This window comes from Adiantum capillus-veneris, chromosome 21, assembly GCF_014529385.1.
Source record: "Adiantum capillus-veneris isolate H3 chromosome 21, ASM1452938v2, whole genome shotgun sequence".
NCBI classification, from domain to species: Eukaryota; Viridiplantae; Streptophyta; class Polypodiopsida; order Polypodiales; family Pteridaceae; genus Adiantum; species Adiantum capillus-veneris.
Window position 1 is genome coordinate 97,582,670 of NC_140951.1, and position 23,745 is coordinate 97,606,414.

A 23,745-nucleotide genomic window follows, 5' to 3' on the forward strand; every position below is an offset into this window, starting at 1 on the left:
AACGCTTTCTCGAGTAATCTATGTTTGCGTTGCATCTTTGCCTGAGAACTGCACCCGGAGATGCCTAGAATGTGACTGCATAGCATCAATTTTCAGCTTACTAAGTTTTATGGAGTTTTGTCCACTTAATAAGTGGGCAGCCCATTAAAAATAAAGCAAGAGCTCATAAAGAAAGCACCAACAATCTCTGTACGGGGGAAAGAAGAAGAAGAAGAAGAAGAGGAGGAGGATTTTAACGTCGTAGGAAACTATCCCAAGAGACCTTAAACAGCCAGCGCAAGTTTCCTCTCCTCTCTGGCTAGAGAGGATGTGTTCGCAGGTTCAGTTTCAGGAACCACGAACAAAGCTATGGCTTTTTGATACTTTGGTTACTTCAGCTATGCTTTATGGGGTACAGGTGTGGGGACCATCTGTGGATCATGACAGGTGGAGGAACATGGAGAGGCCCTTGGTATCTATGATCTCTCGGATGATTAGAGCCAAGTCCTCCGTACCACATGCGATTATTCGAGCAAAGCTAGCAGCCCCTCCTATAGAGATTGAGGCTATTACCAGATCAGTGTCCTTTTTGCACAGCCTATGGGATACACGTGGAGGCAGATACGCTAGATTGGCTCTGGAGTCTTCTAGACAGTTAGCGATGCAAGGAGACACATCATGTTGGTATGCGCAGATGACCTCTTGGTTTCAGAGGCATGGTTTTAGCCTAGATAGACTGCCTCCTTTTCAGTATTCCCTGGATGCACCTTCACTACCAGTCACACGGACGGAGATCACTAGACTTATTCGTCAGGATCTTATACAGTTGGACACCAGGAGGACATGGGTAAAGCCAGTGCAGGAGTTGGGCACGAAGATGGCTTTCTACAAGGAGCATCTTCTCCAACTCTCGGGAGATGGGTTTGTGATTCGTCCGAGCTACATGGACACTCATCTGTCTCATAGTTTGCGATGCGCTATAGGTCAAATCCGCACATCCTCGCACCATTTGGAGATTGAGACGGGCAGATTCAAAGGGATACCACCGGAGAGCAGGATATGTAAATTATGCGGTGCAGAGCCAGAGACAGAGTTACATTACATATGCCACTGCACTGTGTATTATGAGATACGAGGGCGCTTCCATTGCTTATTCAGGCAGGGCTTTGGACCCCTAGATAGAGTCATGAAGTATGAGGATCAGAGATGCCTTGGCTTATATCTACTTGAGCTACAGCGGCATAGGGATAGTCTGTTGAGGAAACATGGGACACGACAGTCACAGAGACCGATCACAGATTTCTTTGGATCGGGAAATCCAGGAGAGCAGCCACCAGCGCAGAGTTGTGCCCGCGTGCATACCAAAGGCACCCTCATTGACAGGGCGATTGAGCTTGGGAGATCGAGGCGACCACGACCGAGACATAGGAGCACACTCCATAGACGGAGACTTCAGTAGAGGATCAGGGACATCCTAGCACGACATCCGGAGTTTCATTAAGAACTTACTCTACACTTCATTTTCACTGTCACTGCTCACTTCTCATTTTTATTTTTTGCATTCAGTACCTTTGTACTTTTGTACTTTTGTATTCAGACATTGTACTAGTTTCACCACTTTGTATCAGCTGGTCTCATAGGTCATTTTGGCCTTTTGAAGACGTTAATATATCATATCATATCTAGCTGCCAATGCCATCGATCACTCTCTCTCCTTTCTCTAAAATCTGCCGCAAGTCCTCTCTCTCTCTCTCTCTCTCTCTCTCTCTCTCTCTCTCTCTCTCTCTCTCTCTCTCTCTCTCTCTCTCTCTCTCTCTCTCTCTGTGTGCTACCTTTGGCCGGGTTCGGACCGGCTATTCCTGCCGGTCCAACACTCACCCCCCCTCTCTGGGCGGAGAATTCTACCAGGGCTAGTTGGGAGGGGACTCTACCAGCAAGGAGACGCAAGTGATCGCAGGACTACGAAGCACGGAGGTCGTTTTTCCGTGCAAAGATCGACAAGTATCATTTGTGGATTCGCCATACGAATTGTTGTCCCGTGTTTGTGTGTGTTTGCAGGTACTACATCGTAAAGAAGTGTTACCATATACATGTGGTAGTGATATGTGTGAACACACTAGGACCGCCGGGGCATTTTTTCCCTCTTTAGGAGGTTTTTTCCCCTGTGCATTGTATATACGCCCATCATTCTAGGGCTATCTATCTTTGCACACTAAGTAATATACTCTCTATTGTGTGCCTTGAGCTTCCTTCGTGTTCTCCAAGCTGTGTGTGTTTTCCTGCAACCCTAATTCCAACAATAGGTATCAGAGCAGGTTGCATCCTCCCGGGCTTAGTCGCCAGCAGCTCCAGCACATGCCTGCTCACTTTCTCCGATTTCAGTGAGCTTTGGCAAGCGTGCGCAGGTCGACAAAATTTTTTGTCGACAGGTTTGCTCAGATTTCTGATACGACAGCCAGATTTGCACATGCAATTTCGTCATTTTGTGCAGAATTTCTGTCAGCGCCAATTACTGCATAACATGTCCCATACAGTCTATTGCGGGTTGTGCTATATAGCACGTGCTGATCTCACTCAGTTTCTCCTCACTTCGAGCAGTTTTCACATCAGGTGCAGGCATTTTCCATGGCTGACAACAACACAAATGTGTTCAAGTTGTTTGTTGCTAAGGACAGATTGGATGGGGACAATTACCCTTTGTGGGCTTACACGATGCAACACAGTAAGGATTGTCCCAAGCAAAGGGCATCCTCATCTTCAGGCCCAACTCAGAACCAACAAGAATTCACATTTCCGAAGATCAATCTGATCATAGTGAACACCATCCCTCAGCCATCACTTGCTACTCATACTGTTAGGCCACAACAAGTAGGGGAGCCCGCTGGCGTTCTCACTCGGGCACAAAGAGAAGCTCTTGGTCTCAGCTTGCATATAGGTTCATCTCATCCATCTCCACTTCCACAACCTAACCCAACTGACGAGCCCTTCATTGGTGCCTAGAGCAGGCCAGTCTCTATGCTTTCAAACATTGATGGAGCCTTCTTAGAAGCAATGGTTGACTTGGAACAGGTCAAAGTTCCAGAGGAAGCCCAGATTGAAGGAGCTAAGCCCAAAGCGGAAGCAATCTTGAAGAACACCTTTCAGAAAGTGTCCCTTTACGATATGCTCCGGCTCAATGCAACCCTCAAAAGTGACACCCTCTCTGTCATTTAGTCTCTGTACCCGGGTGCAAGGCCTAGTGGCGGGCACCTCCCTGTACAGCCCTCAGAGTCGTACATGATTTCTTATCCAGCTGCTCCCCTCACCGATTACAAAAGTCCTCGTCTCACTGTATCTATTCTTGGGCGTCAATTCTTAGGCGTCATAGTGGATGGTGGACCTGGGATCAATTTGATGCGAGAGTTCACTACGTTGGCTTTAGGGCTGCAGCCTACCCGCCTTGCTCCATTCACTGTTACATTGGCCAACCAGAGGACAGTCTATCAAGTGGGCATAGTAGACAAGGTGCCTCTGTAGGTACAAGACTTCACCTTTAACTTGGATTTTGTGGTGGTCAGTCTTTCCCAGCTGGAGGGAGGATTTCCTTTGCTTATTGGTAGACCATGGTTGAGACACACCAAGGCACTTCATGATTGGGGAAACGGCGCCATGTGGATACATACTCCTGGTTCCCCCATGCAACCAATTCGACTCGAAGGAGGCATGGATCCAGTTGTTCATCACAGCTCTTTGTCAGTACAGTCCAACCCCGACCTCGAGCAGCCTACCCCACTTGACGCGTCTGACAAAGACCTACGGCAGTGGTTGGAAGCTACCACATCGATGCCGTGCTATGTGGTCTCTATTCAAGCCTTGCCTGTGGATACACCCTCTTTCCCGAAACCTCAGGCTGAAACAGTTGACCCAAGTCATCCAGAAGAAAGTGTGTCAATCCCAGATGCAAGTGTGTTAGTTCCTCTTGATGATTATGCTTCGAGTGTTTCCCTGATGGAAGTCGTCGGTCTTGGTGAACCTATTACACATCATAGGAGGAGAAAGAAATCTCCTCTACATGAGTTCGCCAACGTTCCACCTTTTCCCTCAACGCCCCCTGGGTCTGACGCCCCACCCACTCCAAAGCACTCTGCTGTGTCTGAAGACTTACCCTTCAAGGAGCTTCCACCAGGATGGCTACAAGAGGAGTATGCGGAGTTTTCAATTAATCAAACACCAGTCCATGATGTCTCGAAGCTCCAAGAGGCAGCTCACTCTTCATCTTCTAAGGTGCCCTCTCCAGCTACCTCCTGACCCGGTCAAAGAAGTCAACCTAGGGGACCCTGAAAACCCTCAGAATATCCTCTTAGCCGCTTGGTTATGGGAGCATCCCACGCTACTACATCATGTAGTCTCTTTCATGCACTCTTTTAAAGATGTTTTTGCTTAGTCCTAGAAGGATTTGGAAGGGATCCCACGAGAAGTGGGTGTCCATACTATCCCTCTGGTTGAAGGGGCTAAGCCTGTCAGAGGCCGAGCTTACAAGCTCAACCCAAAGTATGCAAACGATGTGAGCGGGATGGAAACACACACAACGTCTCTATAATGACCCGACACACTCTTGGGATGATACACACGCACATTATAGGGCACCACTCGGCTTACAAGACCAGCCTGGCCGAGACAGGAAACACACAGACGGAGTGAGAAGAGAGAGATTTCTCACTTGCCCACTCAACACTCACACACACACTCTCAATTCAGCTCAAAGGAGGCAAATTGCTGTTGTTTAGACTCAATGAAGCTCAGTCCAACACCAATGGGGCAAATAGTTTACACAGTATTGAGGAAATACACCAGATACAACCACAAAGTTAAGCAGAGGCTTTACTCACCGGAGAAGATTACACAGAAAAACAGCAGAAAATCTGTGAGGAATTTGGCAAAATGGACAGCGCCATTGCGTCCGGAACGCCCAAAAACCCCACCCTACAATGTCACAGTGCTCAAATCCGACCTCGGATGAGCAGTTTAGGGCCAAAAATTGCTCCAAAAACAGCAAAAACACACTTGCGGCTGTTCCTCCTCTCTTCTCCACATTTTTTTATGGTCTTCTCTCAGTTTTTTCAGTTTCCACACTTAGCTTTATTAGTTGGGCACCCATGGCCTTTTAGATGACCTTAAACGAACCCCGAACAGGCCAAAAACTGACCTCGCAGTGCATAGTTGTCACCTTTTTGCATCATCCGCACACCTGGCACTCAGTTTTTCCAAATAATGCATCCCGCAACCACGTGAAGTGGCCCCAAAAAGTGGTCCTCATGATGACCTTTCTGCATAAGTATCACAAGAAAACACCCACATCGTGTCCATACTTCTCCGCATGCAAGTATTTACCCCGTTCGACCTCCTGGCGCCACTCGAAGCCATCTGACGCACCTGCTTACCTCATGTTGTCGGCCCGCGGATAGCTTCCTGGAGAAGTTTTATGCGCTACCAACTCCTCCTTATTGTAGAAAAAACACAGTGGTACTGGTAATAGTGAAAATCGATGCACTATGTACATGTTGTCCTACCTGTACACATGTGGGCCCCACGTAACCACCTGGCTCTGAAAAATGGGCAATTCTTTATTTGATGCACCATGCATGTATATGTACATATGCGCAATCCCTTGCTCCAAAAAACTCGTGACATAATTTGCCCATCCCCTAGCCTGTTAGATCATTCATGATCAGCAGCAGCAAAGAGAGATATGAGACTCGCCACATCACAGGTCTCCTCATCCCTCACCAACACTGCTTGATCCACAGACAGCTCATCTTGCTCCACCATCATCAATCTAGCATGATACAATTTAAGACGCAATCCATTTACCCTTGACTTATGTAGAACGCCATCCAGGTTAGCCAGCTGATATTTGCCACTTGGAAAACACTCCACTACCTTGAAAGGGCCTTCCCACTTAATTTGAAACTTCTTTTGGAAGGTGTTGTCCAACTTACTGTTGTAGCGCAAAACCAAGTCATGTTTCTTGATACCCTTACTTTTGACCTTTTCATTTATCTTTGCCAAAGCCTTATCCTGCATCTGCCCATAATGCTCCAATGCGCTCATCCTATCCAACTGGACCTCTTGTAACTGCAAGAGCCTCTCTTTGAATGCATCACTAGGCGGCCCAAGCAACTTCTCTAGCATCTTGACCGCAGGCAACTCTACCTCCACAGGCAATAGTGCTTCCTTTCCATACACCAAATGAAATGGAGTAAACCCTGTACCTGTCTTCACCGAAGTACGGTAAGCCCATAATGCACTAGGCAATTCCAAATCCCAATTCTTTCCTTGGTGCTCTGTCACTTTAGAAAGAATTTGTACCAACTCACCATTGAATCTTTCATTTAAGCCATTACACTGCGGGTAATAAGGAGTGGTATGTTGGTGCCTAATCTTCATCTTTGCGCATAAGAAGTCTAGCAGTTTAGCTCTAAATCCTGGCCCCTTATCTGAAAGTAGCTCTAATGGCACCCCAAACTTGCAACATATTTCATCATACACAAATTTTGTCACATCCTTTGCAGTGATCTGTTTTACTGCTATAGCCTCTGCCCATCTAGAGAGATAGTCCACTGCCGTCAAGATATAGCTTTTGCCCCTGCTCGTGATAGGTAACGGGCCTATTGCATCAATCCCCCACTTTTCAAACAAATCAAACGCCATAATGGTTTTTCGTAGCTCTGGCTTCAACACTCTCTTCCCAAATGCTTGACACCTATTGCAAGACCTACACCAATGGTGAACATCCTTGTGCAAATTAGGCCATACATACCTCTCTTGCAAAATCTTATGCAAGGTGATCTTTAGAGCAAAATGGCCACCACGTGCGCCTTCATGATTCTCTTCCAACACTCTGTAAAGCTCCTCCCGCCAAGGTACACGTCTCAACACGAGATCATCCCCTTTCATGTATAAAACATCACCAATCAATTTGTACCTGTATGCTCTACGCACAAAGCCATACTTCTTAGACTTCTGAATCTCCTTTGGAATGATTCCTGGTAGCAAAAACTCCTCTTCTTGAGCCAAACTTTCCCGGCCATGATAAAGAGGTAAAGTGGTCCTCAACACAAATAGCTCCCCAATCATGCCTTGAGCTGCTTCATGTGCCTCTCCATTTAGAGCACGTTCAATGTGTCTGATGCTCCATGCTTCGAACTTTTTTAACAGGCCTTTAATTCTGAAGCACATTTCCTTCAATGAGGTGTTCTTGCTCTTCCACACACCCAGCACTTGCTTCACAACTAACAAGGCATCACCTTTTATGCTCAACCTTCTAACCCCATGCTTCAAACAAATGTGTAAACCGGCTTCCAAAGTAGCATATTCAGCCTCATTGTTACTATGAGCATCCAATTTGAACCCTCTCTTGCATGCTAGCTTCCCCTCTGGATCATAAAGTGCTATACCCCCCGAAGCCGCATCATGGCTCTTTCAGTATGAACCATCAAAGAACAACACATGTGCATTGCTGATCTCTGGCACTTCTTCAACTACCTTTCTCATCACCTCTTCCTTAACAATAAGGGGATTCTCCTTGTAGGTCAACAAATCAGCTAGGGTAGCCCTTGTACTATCTTCCACTAGAAAAGAGAACTCAAACTCTTGCAGCTCAATTACCCATTTCTTCACCACATTTGACATGTTAGTACCATTAATTAACTGTGGCAAAAAGGCATAACTCATCAAGAAAACAAAAGGTCGTGGTAGCAAGTAATGACGAAATCGTCGACAAGCAAATATTACACTGGCCATCACTAGCTCTACTTCCGAGAACTTTCTCTCCGCTACCAACTTCACTCGGCTTGCACAATACACTGGCCTCATATAATGGCTGCCCTTCCCCTTTTGCAATAGCATGGCTCCAATGGCATCATCCCCTACTGATGGATTTACATAAAACGCTTTCTCCCGATTAGGAGCCTGCATGGCTAACAACCCCCCTAACACCTCTTTCACCTCTTGAAACACTTCTTCACACTTGTCATCCCATTGCAATGGATCATGCTTTGCCACTTGCTGTAATGGATAAAGAAGCTGCGAAGACAATGGAATAAACCGTGCCATGTACTTCACTTTGTGTATAAAAGTTGCCAATTGCTTCGTACTCGTAGGTGATGGAAGAAGAGTAATAGACTTAACCTTATCTGGATCAGCCTCAATGCCATTTTCTGACACCATATGGCCCAATAACTTCACCCTTGGCTGTGCTAGATGACATTTCTTTGGATTTAGTTGTCCTCCACATTCATCATATCGAGCCAATACCATCTGCAGCTTCTCATGGTGTTCAGCCCTACTGCTATAAACACAGAAGTCATCCATAAAAGCTTTAACACAACTACCAATGAATGGTTCCAACACCCAATTTGCTCTCTCTTGATAGAAGGAAGGTCCATTTGACAACCCAAATGGCAATACTGTGTAGCAATAGCAGCCCCATGGCGTAATAAAAGTCGTCTTTGTGCGGTCTTTAAGAGCAATCTTCAATTGAAAATAGCCTGAAAAACCATCACACACACTGTACCTCTCATAACCTGCCACTGAATCCAAGATCTGATCGATGAATGGAAGAGGATATGGGTTCTTCTTAGTGGCTGCGTTTAAGGGTTTAAAATCTACACAAATTCTCTACTTCCTTCCCATCCTTCTTTGGACTGACTACAACTGGACTCACCCATTCTGTGGTCTCCACAGGGACTATGAACCCTGCCTTCAACAACTTGTCCACCTCTTCTCGCAAGGCTTCCATTTGCTCTTGACCCATCCTTCTTAGCCTTTGCCGCACTGGCTTAGCACCTTCTTTCAGCTCTATATGCATCTCTTCGCCCTTGAACCCTCTGATCTCTTCATATGAAGTAATGAACAAATCAGGAAAACTAGCGAGCATGTGCAAATATATATCCTTCTCCATAGCTGAGAGGTCTCCACTGATCATTTGTGTCATCAATTCCTGCTTCTTTGACAACTCAACCTTGGTTTGCATCAGCCCTTCAATCACTTCAGAAGGCCCTTCACTTTCATCTTCAACCTCATTCGCAAATGCAACTAAACCAAACTCCTGGATTTCTTTGTCCATCAAAAGAAATGCAACATCAGCATCCTCATCACTGTTGGTAGTGCTATCACTGTCCTCATCCGTCACCGTGGAAGAGTCTTCATCACTAGACTCATCCTCATCTTCATAAAGCTCCTCTAATCGTTTCCTTGTGTCCATATTATAAAGCTTCTTGGTACCTGTCTTTCCATAGAGGCTAATCGTACCATATCGCTAATCTTGAACAGCTCCCACTGCACGTAACCATGGTCTGCCCAGTATAATAGGATATGCTCCCAACCCTACTGGCATCACATGAAAATCAACCACTGCCTTTGCATCATATGCCTCCACTTCTAAGCTCTTTACAACACCCAAGCATTTTACTTTTTGATGGTTTGCCAATCTGATCCGAAAACCGGACACCCCAATCACTGTGAGACCCATCTTCTCAACGCATGAGTGTGTTATGACGCATATTTGGGCTCCGCCATCCACATAACCTTGTCCCAAATTTTTCCTTTTATGCCACACATCTACTATTGGACAAATGTCTGGTAGCTCATCCATTGCCAACACTTTTACTGAACCTGTCTCTGGCTCTGTCTCCATTGGGTTAACCATCCTCTTCCACTGTCGCTTTAGCTTAGGCACCATCTCTATAAGCTGCCCAAAAGTAACATCTGCCTTCCTGCTCGTCAGATCCTCCTTCAAGTCATAGCTTAATTGCCCATCCCCTAGTGGAAAATCTGAAACATGAAACTTTCGACGAGCTCTCCTTTTCCTCTTGGCCTTGACATCCTCGCCTTCATGGCTCTTTCCTTTCTTCTTACTAGGACCTGGGGCACTTCTTCCTTCCTTATCCTCTGTGGTCCTCTTCCCAATAGGCATCACTAATGTATCCTCTAGCTTTGATGCCTTCTCCAAGGTGACTACACTTAGCACTTTTGTCTTTCCCTTTTCCTCCTGGGTCAGTCCACTGGTTCCTTCGTCTCCCTTAATTTCGATGCCATAATCATTTGACCTAGTTAGCACCTGTCTTGGCAATGGATACATGTCTCCCCCCATCCTTGGTGGCTTATCACATTGCGGGCTGATGTGACCCAACTCTCCACAATTATAACATGTGGGCGTCTGCCTCCAAAACCTACCAATGCTTTGTCCAACACCATTCCTAGGCCTTTCTTCACCTCCTGGCTGATTTGCAAACCTCCCTCGACCTCGATTATTTCCCACTTGACCTAGCATGTTTAGGCTGAGATTCTTCATCAAATCTACCACTTGCCTCATGTCTTGCCTTAGCCCATCATCTTGCACCAATGTAGTGACCACTGCTGGCATAACCTAAGTAGTAACAGGAACCACTGGTTCATGATGAACCCCTGATATGCGACCTTGTAAAGACTCTATAGGCTGAAATTCAGACCTCATGGGCAAAGACTCCACCCCTAACTGGCTCATTTTCCTCAACTTCCACTCTTTGTTCCTTGCTACCTCTAGTGCATCTTCATATGTCCTAGGCTTCTTAGCTCCACTCTCCAACGTATATTCTCCCAAAGACCAGCCAAGAACCTGTCCTTCTTCATCATGTCAGGCGGGGGTACCTGTGGTGCTAAGGCCTTGCACATCCTCTCCCATGCCAATGAGAACTTACGTATGTACGCATCTACTGGCTCACCTTTCTTTTGCACCAAACCTTGTACTTCTTGCCACACTTTGTCAGGATCTTCTATCTTCACAAACTCCACTTCCAATCCATGCCTTAGATTGTCCCAACTCAATCTTACAGGTGGATCAGCCACAAGCAACTCCTCTTCAAATGCTTTGGACCAAACTCGTGCATCACTCTTCAAACAAATTTGGAGAAGACGTAACATCTGTGCAAAGTCATGAATCTGGTTTCTAATGCAGACAACCTCCATCTTTTCCAAAAAATCTTCCACATCTTCATCACTTCTTCCATGAAACTCCGGATAAGAGAAAGCCATGGCTACCCAAGTTACAATGCTTTGAGAACCCCTTTGAACACACGTGCAAGAACCCAAAACTTTTGACTACCCAATCCCCAGAAACTTCAATGGAGCTCAACTTTAGATAAGGACAAACACATGCACATCAAATGAGTTTTCATAGTTGATCATCGGAATTACAACAGGCAAAGCACATTCCAAGATCTCTCGTAACCTTCTTGGCCCGAACATAAAGACTATGCGCTGCTAGAAAAAAATCTTCCTGGACACGTGAACATTTATGTGGATTCTTTGAGTTAAATGAAATGGAGTGAATTGAGGGCCATTTTGATCATCCATTAAAGCCAACCATGAAGCTCCCAAGAAGGCACACCTGACTTAACCTCTGATTTTGCCAAAATTTCAACAGCATAACAGCATAAATGGCTCAAAAGACCAAAAAACTAGCCATCATAACTTGGAAAAATTTTGACAGAGTTTCCCCAGAAATAGAGCAGTAGGAACTCAAAATATAGACTGTATATGTATGCATAAACTGTCAACAATAGAACCCGAGCATCAAGTAGGACTCACTAGTACATAGCCTATGGCGAGGTCACAAAAAGGGTGCTCCAGCTACCTGTATCACCGAAAGGATCTCCACATTTGAGAATCCTTCAGCTCAATAAAAATCTCACGCTATCGGCCCTCACACGAAGGCTAATGCAAATCGCGTATAGTCAAGTCTCAGAAATGACCATCTTCCAGACCAAGTCTCAGAAATGGCTGGGATTGCCAAATACAACCAAGTATGGCTTCACAAATGCGTACCATGGCAGTTTCCACAAGTAACGTACAATCCAGCAAACAATGCGCTCAAATAGGCGCCAAGTGATGCATACCCACAACAACTGCAAGTGACATCACTGCTAGTATATCACTGTACTCCAGCTACCTGTACTTGTGTGACTCACCTGTACCTATACATGTCCCTGTCACCTGTACCCCTGAATCTCGAAGCTTGAAGCTCGAAGTAGAAGGTACTCGAAGAAGATCCTCCGTGGGGTCGCCAAAAGAATGGGAGCGGGATGGAAACACACACAACGTCTCTATAATGACCCGACACACTCTTGGGATGATACACACACACATTATGGGGCACCACTCGGCTTACACAACCAGCCTGGCCGAGACAGGAAACACAGACGGAGTGAGAAGAGAGAGATTTCCCACTTGCCCACTCAACACTCACACACACACTCTCAATTCAGCTCAAAGGAGGCAAATTGCTGTTGTTTAGACTCAATGAAGCTTAGCCCAACACCAATGGGGCAAATAGTTTACACAGTATTGAGGAAATACACCAGATACAACCACAAAGTTAAGCAGAGGCTTTACTCACCGGAGAAGATTACACAGAAAAAAGCAGAAAATCTGTGAGGAATTTGGCAAAATGGACAGCGCCATTGCGTCCGGAACGCTCAAAAACCCCACCCTACAATGTCACAGTGCTCAAATCCGACCTCGGATGAGCAGTTTAGGACCAAACATGCTCCAAAAACAGCAAAAACACACTTGCGGCTGTTCCTCCTCTCTTCTCCACGTTTTTTTCTGGTCTTCTCTCAGTTTTTTCAGTTCCCACTCTTAGCTTTATTAGTTGGGCACCCGTGGCCTTTTAGATGTCCTCAAACGAACTCCGAACAGGCCAAAAACTGACCTCGCAGTGCATAGTTGTCACCTTTTTGCATCATCCGTACACCTGGCACTCAGTTTTTCCAAATAATGCATCCCGCAACCACGTGAAGTGGCCCCAAAAAGTGGTCCTCATGATGACCTTTGTGCATAAGTATCACAAGAAAACACCCACGTCGTGTCCATACTTCTCCGCGTGCAAGTATTGACCCCGTTCGACCTCCTGACGCCACTCGATGCCATCTGATGCATCTGCTTACCTCATGTCGTCGGCCCGCGGATAGCTTCCTGAAGAAGTTTTACCCGCTACCAACTCCTCCTTATTGTAGAAAAAACACAGTGGTACTAGTAATAGTGAAAATCAATGCACTATGTACATGCTGTCCTACCTGTACACATGTGGGCCCCACGTAACCACCTAGCTCTGAAAAATGGGCAATTCTTTATTTGATGCACCATGCATGTATATGTACATATGCGCAATCCCTTGCTCCAAAAAACTCCTGACAACGCTGTCAAGTGAGAGCTAGAAAAAATGCAAGAGGCAGGGATCATTGTACCCGTGGAGCACTGTGAGTGGTTATTATGGTGATAGTGCCTAAGAAGCAGTCCAATAAAGTCCATGTGTCCGTAGATTACTACGCTCTGAACAAGGTAACTATCCCATACGGTTTTCCCACACCTTCCACTGAGCGTGTGCTCGAGATGTAGCATGGCATATATTGTACAGTTTCATGGATGGGTTCAGTGGATACAATCAGTTGGGCATCCATCTAGGTGATCAGATTAAAACGGCGTTTGTGACTCCCTGGGGTATTTTTATCTACACTAGAATGTCGTTTGTGTTGAAAAATGCTCCATCTTCTTTCAATCGCACAGTATATCTCATATTCTGTCCCTTGCTTACGGTTCATCTTCGCGTCTTCATGGACGATTTTTCAACCTTCTCGGATGCTCAGTGTTCAACCCCAGTGGAAAATTTAGAGGAGCAACTCGCTGCTGTCTTTCTCAGGTGCAGAGAGGCACGCCTGAAGCTCAATGCGAACAAATGTCATTTTTTGGTCACTGAGGGCACACTTCTAGGCCATGTGGTGTCTACTAAAGGTTTAGCACCTGACTCAGAGAAGATAGTGGCCATCTTGAAGTTACCACCTCACATCAACCCAAAAGGTGTTTAGAGTTTTGTAGGCCACACAGGCTATCATCGCAGGTTTATACGCATGTATGCACAGGTGGCTCAACCATTGACCCAACTCACTAGTGCTACTGTACCCTTCCAATGGTCAAAACCTGAGGCTGAAGCATTTGCATCCTCAAAAAACGCCTCACTAAAGCACCCATTCTAGTGGCTCTCGATTGGTCTATCCCTTTTCATGTGCATACTGATGTAAGTCGACTGGCTGTGGGTGTTGTGCTGACTTAGCCTATTAAGGAGTACAACCTGGATCGTTGTGTTCACTATGCAAGTCGCCTGCTCACCAAAGCAGAGGGCAACTATAGCACCACAGAAAGGGAAGATTTGGCTATTGTGTATGCTATACAAAAATTTCACCATTATTTGTTAGGGGTCCACTTCACAATTATTACTGATCACCATGCCCTACGCTATCTGCTTAACAAGCCGCAAGTTGCAGGTCGAGTATGGCGGTGGCCACTCTTATTTCAAGAGTTTGATTTCGAGGTGGTACTTAGACCCAGCAAACATTATGTCCTTGTTGACCACCTCTCTCGCATTCCAACTGGTGAAGCAGCTACTACAGGGGTTGCGGATGACTTTCTCGATAGCAATCTCTTTAAGGTGGATACCACTCCGGAAAGGTATGGTGATGTCTTGCATGTGCTATCTACTGGCCTATACCCAGAGAATGCGTCTCCATTGCAGAAGAGACGACTGTTGTTGAAGTCTAGGCCATTCTCTCTGATTGGAGGCCAGCTCTACAAGTCAGGACCAGATGGTATTCTGAGGCGGAGTGTCTCCCCTCATGAAGTTGAGTATATTCTAGAGGATGCCCACAGTGGTCCCACTGGTGGCCATTACCTAAGTCATTTTACCGCCCAGAAGATTCTCCATAGTGTTCTATGGTGGGCCTATGTTTTTCAGGATGCAATCTCCTATGTAAAAGTCTGTGATGTGTGTCAACGCTTTGGACCTAAACCAAGCAAGCAGTCCAACCATCCTCTGCAGGTCTCTATGGCATGGTAGCCCTTTGAGAGATGGGGCATGGATTTTGTGCGTGCAATTGCTCCCCCCGTGCAACCAGGTAATCGGAAGTATCTGCTGGTGGCTACAGATTATGCAACCAAGTGGGCAGAGGTACTGGTGACGACTGATTGCACTAGCAATACTGTAGCCAAGTTTCTGTATGAAAAGATTTTGTGCAGGTTTGGATGTCCCCTAGAGATCACCAGTGATAGGGGCAGTCACTTTGTTAATAAAATGATTTCAACCTTGCTCGCCAACTACAAGATTTTTCATCATAAGTCTTGTTCCTATTATCCTAGAGCGAATGGGCAGGCCGAGAGCACCAACAAGGTTCTGATAGCCCTTTTGCGGAAAGCATGTCATCTCCATCCGGCGTCTTGGGCTCAAGCTATCCACGGCACCCTTTGGGCATACCGCACTTCTTTCAAAGCCACAACCAATCACACCCCATTTCAGTTAGCTTTCGGTTTGGAAGCGATAGCACCCTTCGAATTCAACTGAGGATCTCCGCGAGTAGGCAGTCTGCGTGCCAATGGGGGTTTGGGGTCTACCTCTGTCTCTCGTCTCTATCTTTTGGAAGAAAGCCAAAGATTGGCTTCTCAGGCTCTACAAGTAGAGCAGCTTCGTCGCAAAGCATGGCATCATCGCCATCTCCGTAAGCCGAAAATCATGCACGGATCACTAGTGCTACTTTATCAAGCTCGATATCAGAAAGAAGCAAAGAAGTTGGTCCCAACCTGGCAAGGACCATACAAGGTGCAGGAGATTCTACCCCAAGGAGCCGTACAATTGTCCACCCTAGAAGCAGTTCCGTTGCCCTTAGTCAATGGGTCTCGAATCAGGTGTTGATCTTACTAGCTGCCTCCTCAACCTAAACTTGATCTTGATGTTCCCCATCACTATCTCAATTACCCTCTCCTTCTGCTGCTCTGGTGGACATGGTTCTAGATTTTCTATGACTCTTTCCTTCACTCTTTCTTTGTGTTTTGGTCGTATTAAAGTTGATCACTCTTGTTGCGGTTCGCTTTGAGGTCCTCCATTGTAGTTGGTTGTTCTTCAATTAACTCTGCTCGCTTCGTTGACTTTTGTTTGGCCTGCCCACTCTCTCAACCCTTACTAATGCCTTACTAATGCTTCTGATGATCTCTAGCGCTCCTCACATGGCACTAAGTTCTCTTGCTCTTTATATAGGTCTCTTTGCTCTTCATTTGGGTATCTTGTGGGTGTGCCATTTACATGTTCATTAGCAATTTAACTTCGCATTTTCATATACCACGGAATTCAATAATCACATTACCAATATCTTCCAATGAGTTAGATTACCTCATTCTCTGCATTCCCTGTTAATCTTTCCATGTTGCTGCTGCTGTTGCTAGTCCCTTTGCCTGCTGCTTTATGCTTCTGGTGTACTCTCATATTACTCTAGGAGTAATCGCATCTTCCTCTCCTTCCCGCCTTCTAGCTTGCCGGTATGACCGTGCTCGCCTGGAAGCTTAGTTGTGCTCGCCCTTGCCCTCGCCCTCGCCCTCGTCCCCGCCATTGTCTGGTTTCATCCTCGCCCTTGTCTCGCTCCCGTCCTAGACCTTGGCTTCGCCCCTCACCCTTGCCGTGCTGGCCTCAACCTCCCTTGACTTGGCCTCGCCCTCGTCCTCGTCCTGCGCCCAGCTACTAGCCTCGCTCTTGTCCTTTGCAGCTCGCCCCGTCAATTTGCCTTTGGCTTTGCAAGCCACGTAAGTTTAAAAGTTGACCTGGCATTTATTTTTTTACCTTAGCCAAAGTAAGCCAAGCCAGCATATCAAATTCAGCCCGTCGTCTCAAAGTTCACGCACTTACTCTACAAACGTCTTTCAACCTGGGCCTGCATCTCACGAAAAATCTTAGCTTTCATCGCCAGCCCTCCTCTCTCTCCTCCCTAGCCACTCGAGCACTGAATAGCACTCGAAACTGGCAGCTTTTGAACAGCGTTAAATTCAAGCTTGACCTTGATACAGTAACACTGGCACTTGTACGATGTATTTTGGGTGTGGTTTAGGGCGCCAGCTCTACTCAATTGTGGAAAATAGTTGTATATGTATCCAAGTGCGGATTGAGCAGCACAAGTTTTGGAGGATTCATCAATTGTAGACTTGAGTTACAAATAAATTCTCTAGTACATTTCATCAGTATGGTTCGTACTCGAAATCGAGAACAGCACCTCCAGTCGGAGCAAGAGTCCTCTACCTCCTCTGGGGATAGCAGTGAAAGTAAAGTAGACTATGCCCCGAGTTCACAGCAACTGTCCGAGGAATTTTCTGAGGAAGATTCACCCCAATCATTCACTCCTGGCAAGGTCATCACTCTCCAGGTGCCCCGCCCTTCTGGTGCCATCTCGAAGGTACCCTTACTAATGATATATCACTTACAGGCGCCCAACCTAGTACTCAAAGATGTTTTTTCTCAGCAGCAGTTACTACACCTTGGTCTCCAAAATTTGGCTCATGCCGATGTGTCTTGCACCATTTCCAATGCCAGCCTGAGTGCCCTTTTACTCACTTTTCCGAAACTAAATGGAGTTACTCTTACTGTGGAGGATGTTGGGCGTGCGATTGGGATACTGAATGTGCTTGCACCTTTGCCCACCACTAAAGCCTTCTCCAATCTCTCACCTGAAGACACTGCTAATGCGTGCCAAGACTGTTGCTGCACTCACCTGCGGACTATCACAGGAATCAACAGCTGTACTCCATTCTACAGTATTACTTTTTACTGCATGCACAGGAAAGAGCAGTGGTTCCTTCCTCTCCAGTTATATGTGATGCATTTTTTTGTCTCTGCCACTGTCTGCCCTATCCGTTTCACCATCTGCTCTTTAAGGCACTGCAGGACATGGCAAAGCGATTACGGACCCAATGAAAGGGAAAAGTTGGGAGGTTTAATCGCTATGCAACCCCTATTATGTATTGGGTAGTGCAAACTATGCAACAGAAAGCAGATGCAACTGTTGTTTTCAATCTGCAAGATGATGCCAAAGAACAGTCAGGCCCATCCAAAATGTCCAAAGGCAAAGGCACTTTACGCAAGAGAGCTAAAGTACAAAAGGACTCGATCGAAAGAGCTAGCAACAATACCATTCTCTGAATCATAGGTTAAAATCTCTGATGTCAATACCGCAAACCCAAGAAATGTGAGCATGACCACTTCCGTGGCCACCTCTACATTTACACCACCTATTGTTAGTGTTGCAGGCGCCCAAACACACGCTCCAGTTGTGTCGGCAGTACCACCTACTACTACTACTACTACTACTAGTGCAGGGGCACATACGAGTAGTGCAGGGACACCTAGCTCTGGGCAACCTGACATGTTTGCCAACTTTTTGCCTCAGGCCGATAGACTTCTAGATGCGGACAGAAGAGCAATTTCAACTATTATAGATGCAGCCATCTCCTTGCAAGGTACTAACGGCCTGCATCGCGCTGTATATGACAGTATGCAAAGGGAAGTGCGCAGCCACCTTCAACGATCGATGGATAGGGATATGTTAATTTCTCAGGCTCAAGATTGCATAAGAATTCTCACTCAACAGGTACAGGACCTCAAACACATAGTCCACACTTTACAAATGCAGCTAAAAGAAGCAAATGATATGACCGCAATCCAAGAACTTTCCCCTGTGGTAAATTCAGTGTGTCCCTCCTGTGCCCAACATCAGTCTATAGCCGTTTCACAAATAGCTGTAGCTACAGCTCCAAGTTCTACGCAAGTTCCTGCTATGGCACTACAAGCGGACGCTTCCAAAGTTCATTCGAAAGACAGTTATAGTTGGTTGTGGGTTCACACTTCGGTGGACTTGACTCTTGGTCGTGGGTTCACACTCGTGGACTTGACACGTGGCAGGAGTGGTGGTTAGGACGACATCGTGGCCCTTTCTTCTCCGCCACAGTTTAGGGATATGTGCAGCTGGACAGTCAAAGATATTTGATGTTATCTGTTGGTTACCTTTTTGGGGGTTGTATATATTCTCACATTGCTTCATTCGGAGGTATGGTTCTAGGTATAGTTTTGAGTCTAGCGTCAAGTCAGTCTACGTCACACACAACACCCTCCCTGCACATCTTGAGCCTCGACACCCCCATTGTACCTGTGAGTTCTGGGCTTGGAGCAGAGTGTATGCTGCCATGCTAGAGTCTGTACTGGTCCACCTGAGTTAGTCAAGTCCCATGTTTGTTCAGGTTCTATGTTGAGTCTGTTGTTCTATTGAGTTACTTGTTGCTACATTATTCATCGTCTGCAATGTAGTGTTTTCCTTCTGTTAGTGTTTTAATTCTGTTGGAGTGAGATTTCATGCACATTGCACTGAGGGTATCCACAGTAGAGAGGACGACACATTATTCTCGCTACATATCAGGATTAGAGATGCCTCGGGTTGATTTTGCTAGAGCTACACAGACACAGGGAGAATCTCTTGAGGAGATTAGTTAGTGGGAGACATTCAGATCACTGACTTCTTTAGAGCAGGGACTCAACAATCAGATGAGCAAGCTTCACAACAGGCTTTAGAGCCCACCAATACTAGAGGTATATTAGTTGACAGAGCCATTGAGCTCTGAAGAGCTAGACGCCCACGTCTTCGAGGGAGACCACGACATCGACGGAGGCTCCATCAAAGGATCAGGACTATTCTAGCACGACATGGGAGACGTCAAGTACGACTATTTACAGAGGCGGACATTGACGATGCTCTTTAGTGACCGATGCATTACTTTTTCGGACAGCGCCCGATGCTGGGAATCCTCGGGCATTGATGATGATGATGATGATTCTAGTTTTTTCACTTTATTTCATATTTATTTTGTACCCAGACACTGTATTAGATCCACCAAGATTGTATCAGTTTGGTCTCATAGGTCATTTTGGCCTTTTGGAGACGTTTAATATAACATTTTATTTCATTTCATTTCTCTCTCTCTCCTCGTAGGTTTGCAGATCGATCTTTCCTGAAAAAAGCATGACACCTTCCCTGTTCTAGGGAGGCTAGAATGGTACGACAATTACCTAGAGGGGGCTTACCGGTTGGACACCTTTCTAGGATCCGTTATGATGGCTTTAAATAAACAATTGGACAAGATTCTGGGACCCGTTCTAAATAGTATATGTCGCACTTTATGTATCCATCTTTAAGTGAAGGCATCTATAATTTGTGCATCTATGAATTCTAGTGCGTTTGTGGAGCTTTAACTTTGGAAGTTCAGTTGCATGGTTAGATAGATTATCATTCTAGTGCGTCAAGAGTTTTGAAAAGGATGAGGTGACTAGATAGCGTAAGATCTAAATGTTCAGTATGAACTATGTGTGGAACTGTATTTTGTGTGGATGCATTCTTGAAGAGTGTACTGTTCCAAGGGGATGGACATTGGCATGACTGCAAGAAGTCAATTTACGCTCAAGAATTTGTGCAGGTGTAAGCATGGTGCTATTACTCTTCTCTTAAGGCGTCGACATGGCATGACCTGGTGGACCGAAAAAGAAAGAGGATGAGTTGACTTGAGGCTGAGGCCCGACACTGAAGACCCGACCATATGATGATGTGGCAAGCTCGAAATTCACGCCGGATTCATCAAAAATCACAATGTGCCATTCTCGCTGTTGATGTGGCACTTCTTCGTTAGATGCTTTCTGGGCGTTAGTTTTTGAAACCGTTTTATGGGGGATTTTGTAGCTTTTAAGGCTTAAGCTCTTTGTAAGAGCGAGGAGCCAAGGGCCTATAAATATGTGCCTTGGGGGAGCCATTAGCACTCAGGAGTTTATGAGTGGTCTCTCTCCTGCAGTTGAACAATTAAGTCAAGTAACATAAAGAAATACCGCAAGGGGTGCCTAGTTGAGGGGCCAGTGCATCTGAGTGGGGAACTCCGCCTCACTATGTCTTGTCTCAAGTGTTAATTCTTCAAGTTCAAGCATTTGAAGTGTTTGTAGATTGTCCCAATTGTTCAAAAGTCTATTTCCAGTTGTTATTCTCAACGACACTGGGTGCCCTCCACCCTTAGTGGCCCTTTTTACAAACATGATTGGAGAGAAACAGTTGGTCAGATAGGAGTGTGATAAAGTGTATGTAATGTAAACGAGCTCAAGGATTGCGTCATGTTGAGGGGTGATTTAAAAGGATGATGGAAAGTTTTAAGGGCGCAATTAGAATTGAGTAAGGTAATGAAACTGATGAATATATACCCCGAGGTCAAGTGAATAAGATAGATATCCTACGAGGAATACCTCAATGCTTGAAGAGCATGAGCATTACAATCTTAACTCTTACAACTTCGAGGCCCCTCAACGGGAGGTTTAACCGTGGCCACACTAACATCTCTTTTGATTTTGTTTCATGAAATGGGAGAGAAGCCCTTTCCGCAGTCCATGCCACAAGCAACGACTACTCGTGCGCTTGTCTCCTTCATGCTCAATCTTTGAACATACTTCTTTCCAAACACTCTTTGAACTCGTTTTAGAGCACTGTTTTTGCATCACATGCAGTTGTTCTTGAACTTGCCAGGTTACTGCATGAGAGGTAAATAACAAGGCCCTCTACATTGTTAGCAATGAAATTCCTACTATTTAAGGCTTTTTGCTTAAGCGATGTTGACCGTGAGGAGGAAAACTATGTGGATGCATGGGTTACCGAGGGAAATGTCAGAAACTTTGGGACTGTTAAGGATCAGATTGATAGGGGTGGAGGATTGATACACAGCAAACAGTGAGAGGAGGGCTGGGAAGAGTTTAACTTTTGCACATGCTTGGATGTATTTGAAGAGGTAGGATGAGAATATAGGGAGATACCACATGGATTCAGGGTTACTGAAGAAGTTTGGGAGTGCGAAGAATCAGATTGGTATGCCTGGAGGCTTGAAAGAATGCAAACTGCGAAGGGAGGGCTGGAATGATTGCAACTTTTTCTGCACATGCTAGAGCTGTATTTTACGATGTATGAAGAGAATGTACGGGGATACTGCCTTCTTTGATCATTTTCTAGTGCATTTGTTTATGGAAGAAAGTGGTCAGCCATTGCTGAGTTTCCTTTGGCAAGGGTTTAATTAAGTTTTTCCCTCTACCCCTGTTGTCTCCTCCTGAGCTAACAGACTTCCCTGTCCATTGGTCTCTTATTGTCCAACAAGGCTGATCATAAAAAATTCTTGTGGCACCTTCCACTATGGATACCACTTTAAAATTGTAAAAAGTCCCACAAGGCAACAAAAAGACCACTCTTAGCTCCTTTGTCATGTTAGATGAAGGCATTATTCAAGGTTACTGGTTATTAAATAGGTCATCAGAGCTATATTTGAGTAAAAAGAGGTTCATTTTTAAAAACCCTTATTTGTAGTTTTACCTTTGTGCTGCAGTTTACAAGATTCACATATTGGCTACAAGCGAATGGACATCTCAGAACTCAAACTAAGTATTATTGGTGCACGTCCTTTCTCTACAGGAGGAAACACATTTGGCCCTGCATATGGTATTATCACTCAAAGGTATGTTGCAGTACTGGTGGTACAGTACATAAGTTTATAGTGGTAACCTTTCTTCGTTTGCATCAGCAATAATGCACTACGATTGTAAGCGTTCTGTAGACGTCTTTTGTATCTTTCAGAGAGAAAACTACCTTTAGAACTGAAGGTTCTTATTCAATTCTGATGGCTTATGAATTTGAGAACCCAAAATATCTCATTAACATGTGAATTCGACTGCGTACAAGTTTTTTTTGGAAGGAAGAATGCTATTACTCAAGCATGAAATTGTCCTTGATGATGTTACACTTGAATGATTATGAATGCCTCGTCAAATACCACAGGTCATTACTGGTGCAAGCTTTTTCAACAAGTCTTATGATTGCCCATCTGCATGGATGCTTTGACCACAGGTCTGTATGTGGGCTGGTTGGTTTGTTGTGGATAGGTTCTGTATATATCCATCTTTGGATATTTCTTGATCAGCTTAATTGGTAACACAATTTTGAGCGCTCCTTACACTATCCTTGGCCAAGTTGAGAGTTTCTTGTATAACAACCTTGGACTTTCTCCAAGTCCACATTCATTGGAAATTTATGCTCAAATCCATACACAAGCATGAATGGACAAACATATATTTGCATAATGCTTGCTTCATTGCTGGAAAGCTTGAATTGGTGAAGGTACCTTTTGTGGTCAACATTTTCGATGGATGTTAAGGTGTTCAGTCCAATTGACTTGGCGCTGACTGCTTGACTGAATATAGCTTTCTAAGTACGCATCCTTGGCCAGTAGAATTATCTTTTGACAAATGCATAGCTCTCTGTGTAAGCATGCATCCTTGGCCAATAGAAAGTTCTTTTGACGAATGCCAAAACTCACTGAATAGCCCCATCCAACCGTAATGGTCTCTAACACATAGAACTTTCTTTGTTTAAGCAATAGTCCTCCTTGAATGAAGTATTGTCTTTGGTCTTGCTCTTTAATGCGACTCCGCTTGGGTCTTCGAATCACCCAAGCTTTAACACGAGTCACGTCCCAACTCGACCTTGGTCCCTTTGCCAAAATGGCGATAGGAATGGCAGCCCTCAGATCCTTCCTGCCCCCTGGTTGAAGGCGTAGTCTTGAGATGCAGTGATTCTTTCTGTGCTTCCACAAATGAAGGCGCTAGTGTGCTTTTTGCCTTCTTGTGGGCTTCTCGCTATTGGTTCCTCATACCTTTGAGCCATCAAACTTGTTGCACATCCTTTCCAATTTTGAAGGGCTAAGTTGTAATAGCGCGGATAGTGTGTCGTGCTCTCTACAGTGGGTGCTCCTCAGTGCAATGTGCGTGACATCTCACTCAAAACAGAACGAAAACACAGGAAACAATAGATAACAACAAAT

At 45.4% G+C, this 23,745-nt stretch overlaps 1 protein-coding gene and 1 long non-coding RNA gene across 5 annotated transcripts in view; one reads left to right on the forward strand and one right to left on the reverse strand.

The window, feature by feature from the left end:
• Positions 1–23,745, reverse strand: part of LOC147431402 (uncharacterized) — a 182,622-nt gene that overhangs the window by 134,037 nt on the left and 24,840 nt on the right. The gene's annotated exons all lie outside the window — the stretch shown is intronic.
• The window catches only part of LOC147431403 (Calcineurin-like metallo-phosphoesterase superfamily protein), a 133,891-nt gene that overhangs the window by 84,744 nt on the left and 25,402 nt on the right, over positions 1–23,745 (forward strand). For all 3 annotated transcript variants that reach the window (XM_086494019.1, XM_086494018.1, XM_086494020.1), the window contains one exon: positions 22,255–22,383. In XM_086494019.1, coding sequence (XP_086350145.1) covers positions 22,255–22,383 — 129 coding nt within the window. The remainder of the gene's footprint in view (positions 1–22,254; positions 22,384–23,745) is intronic.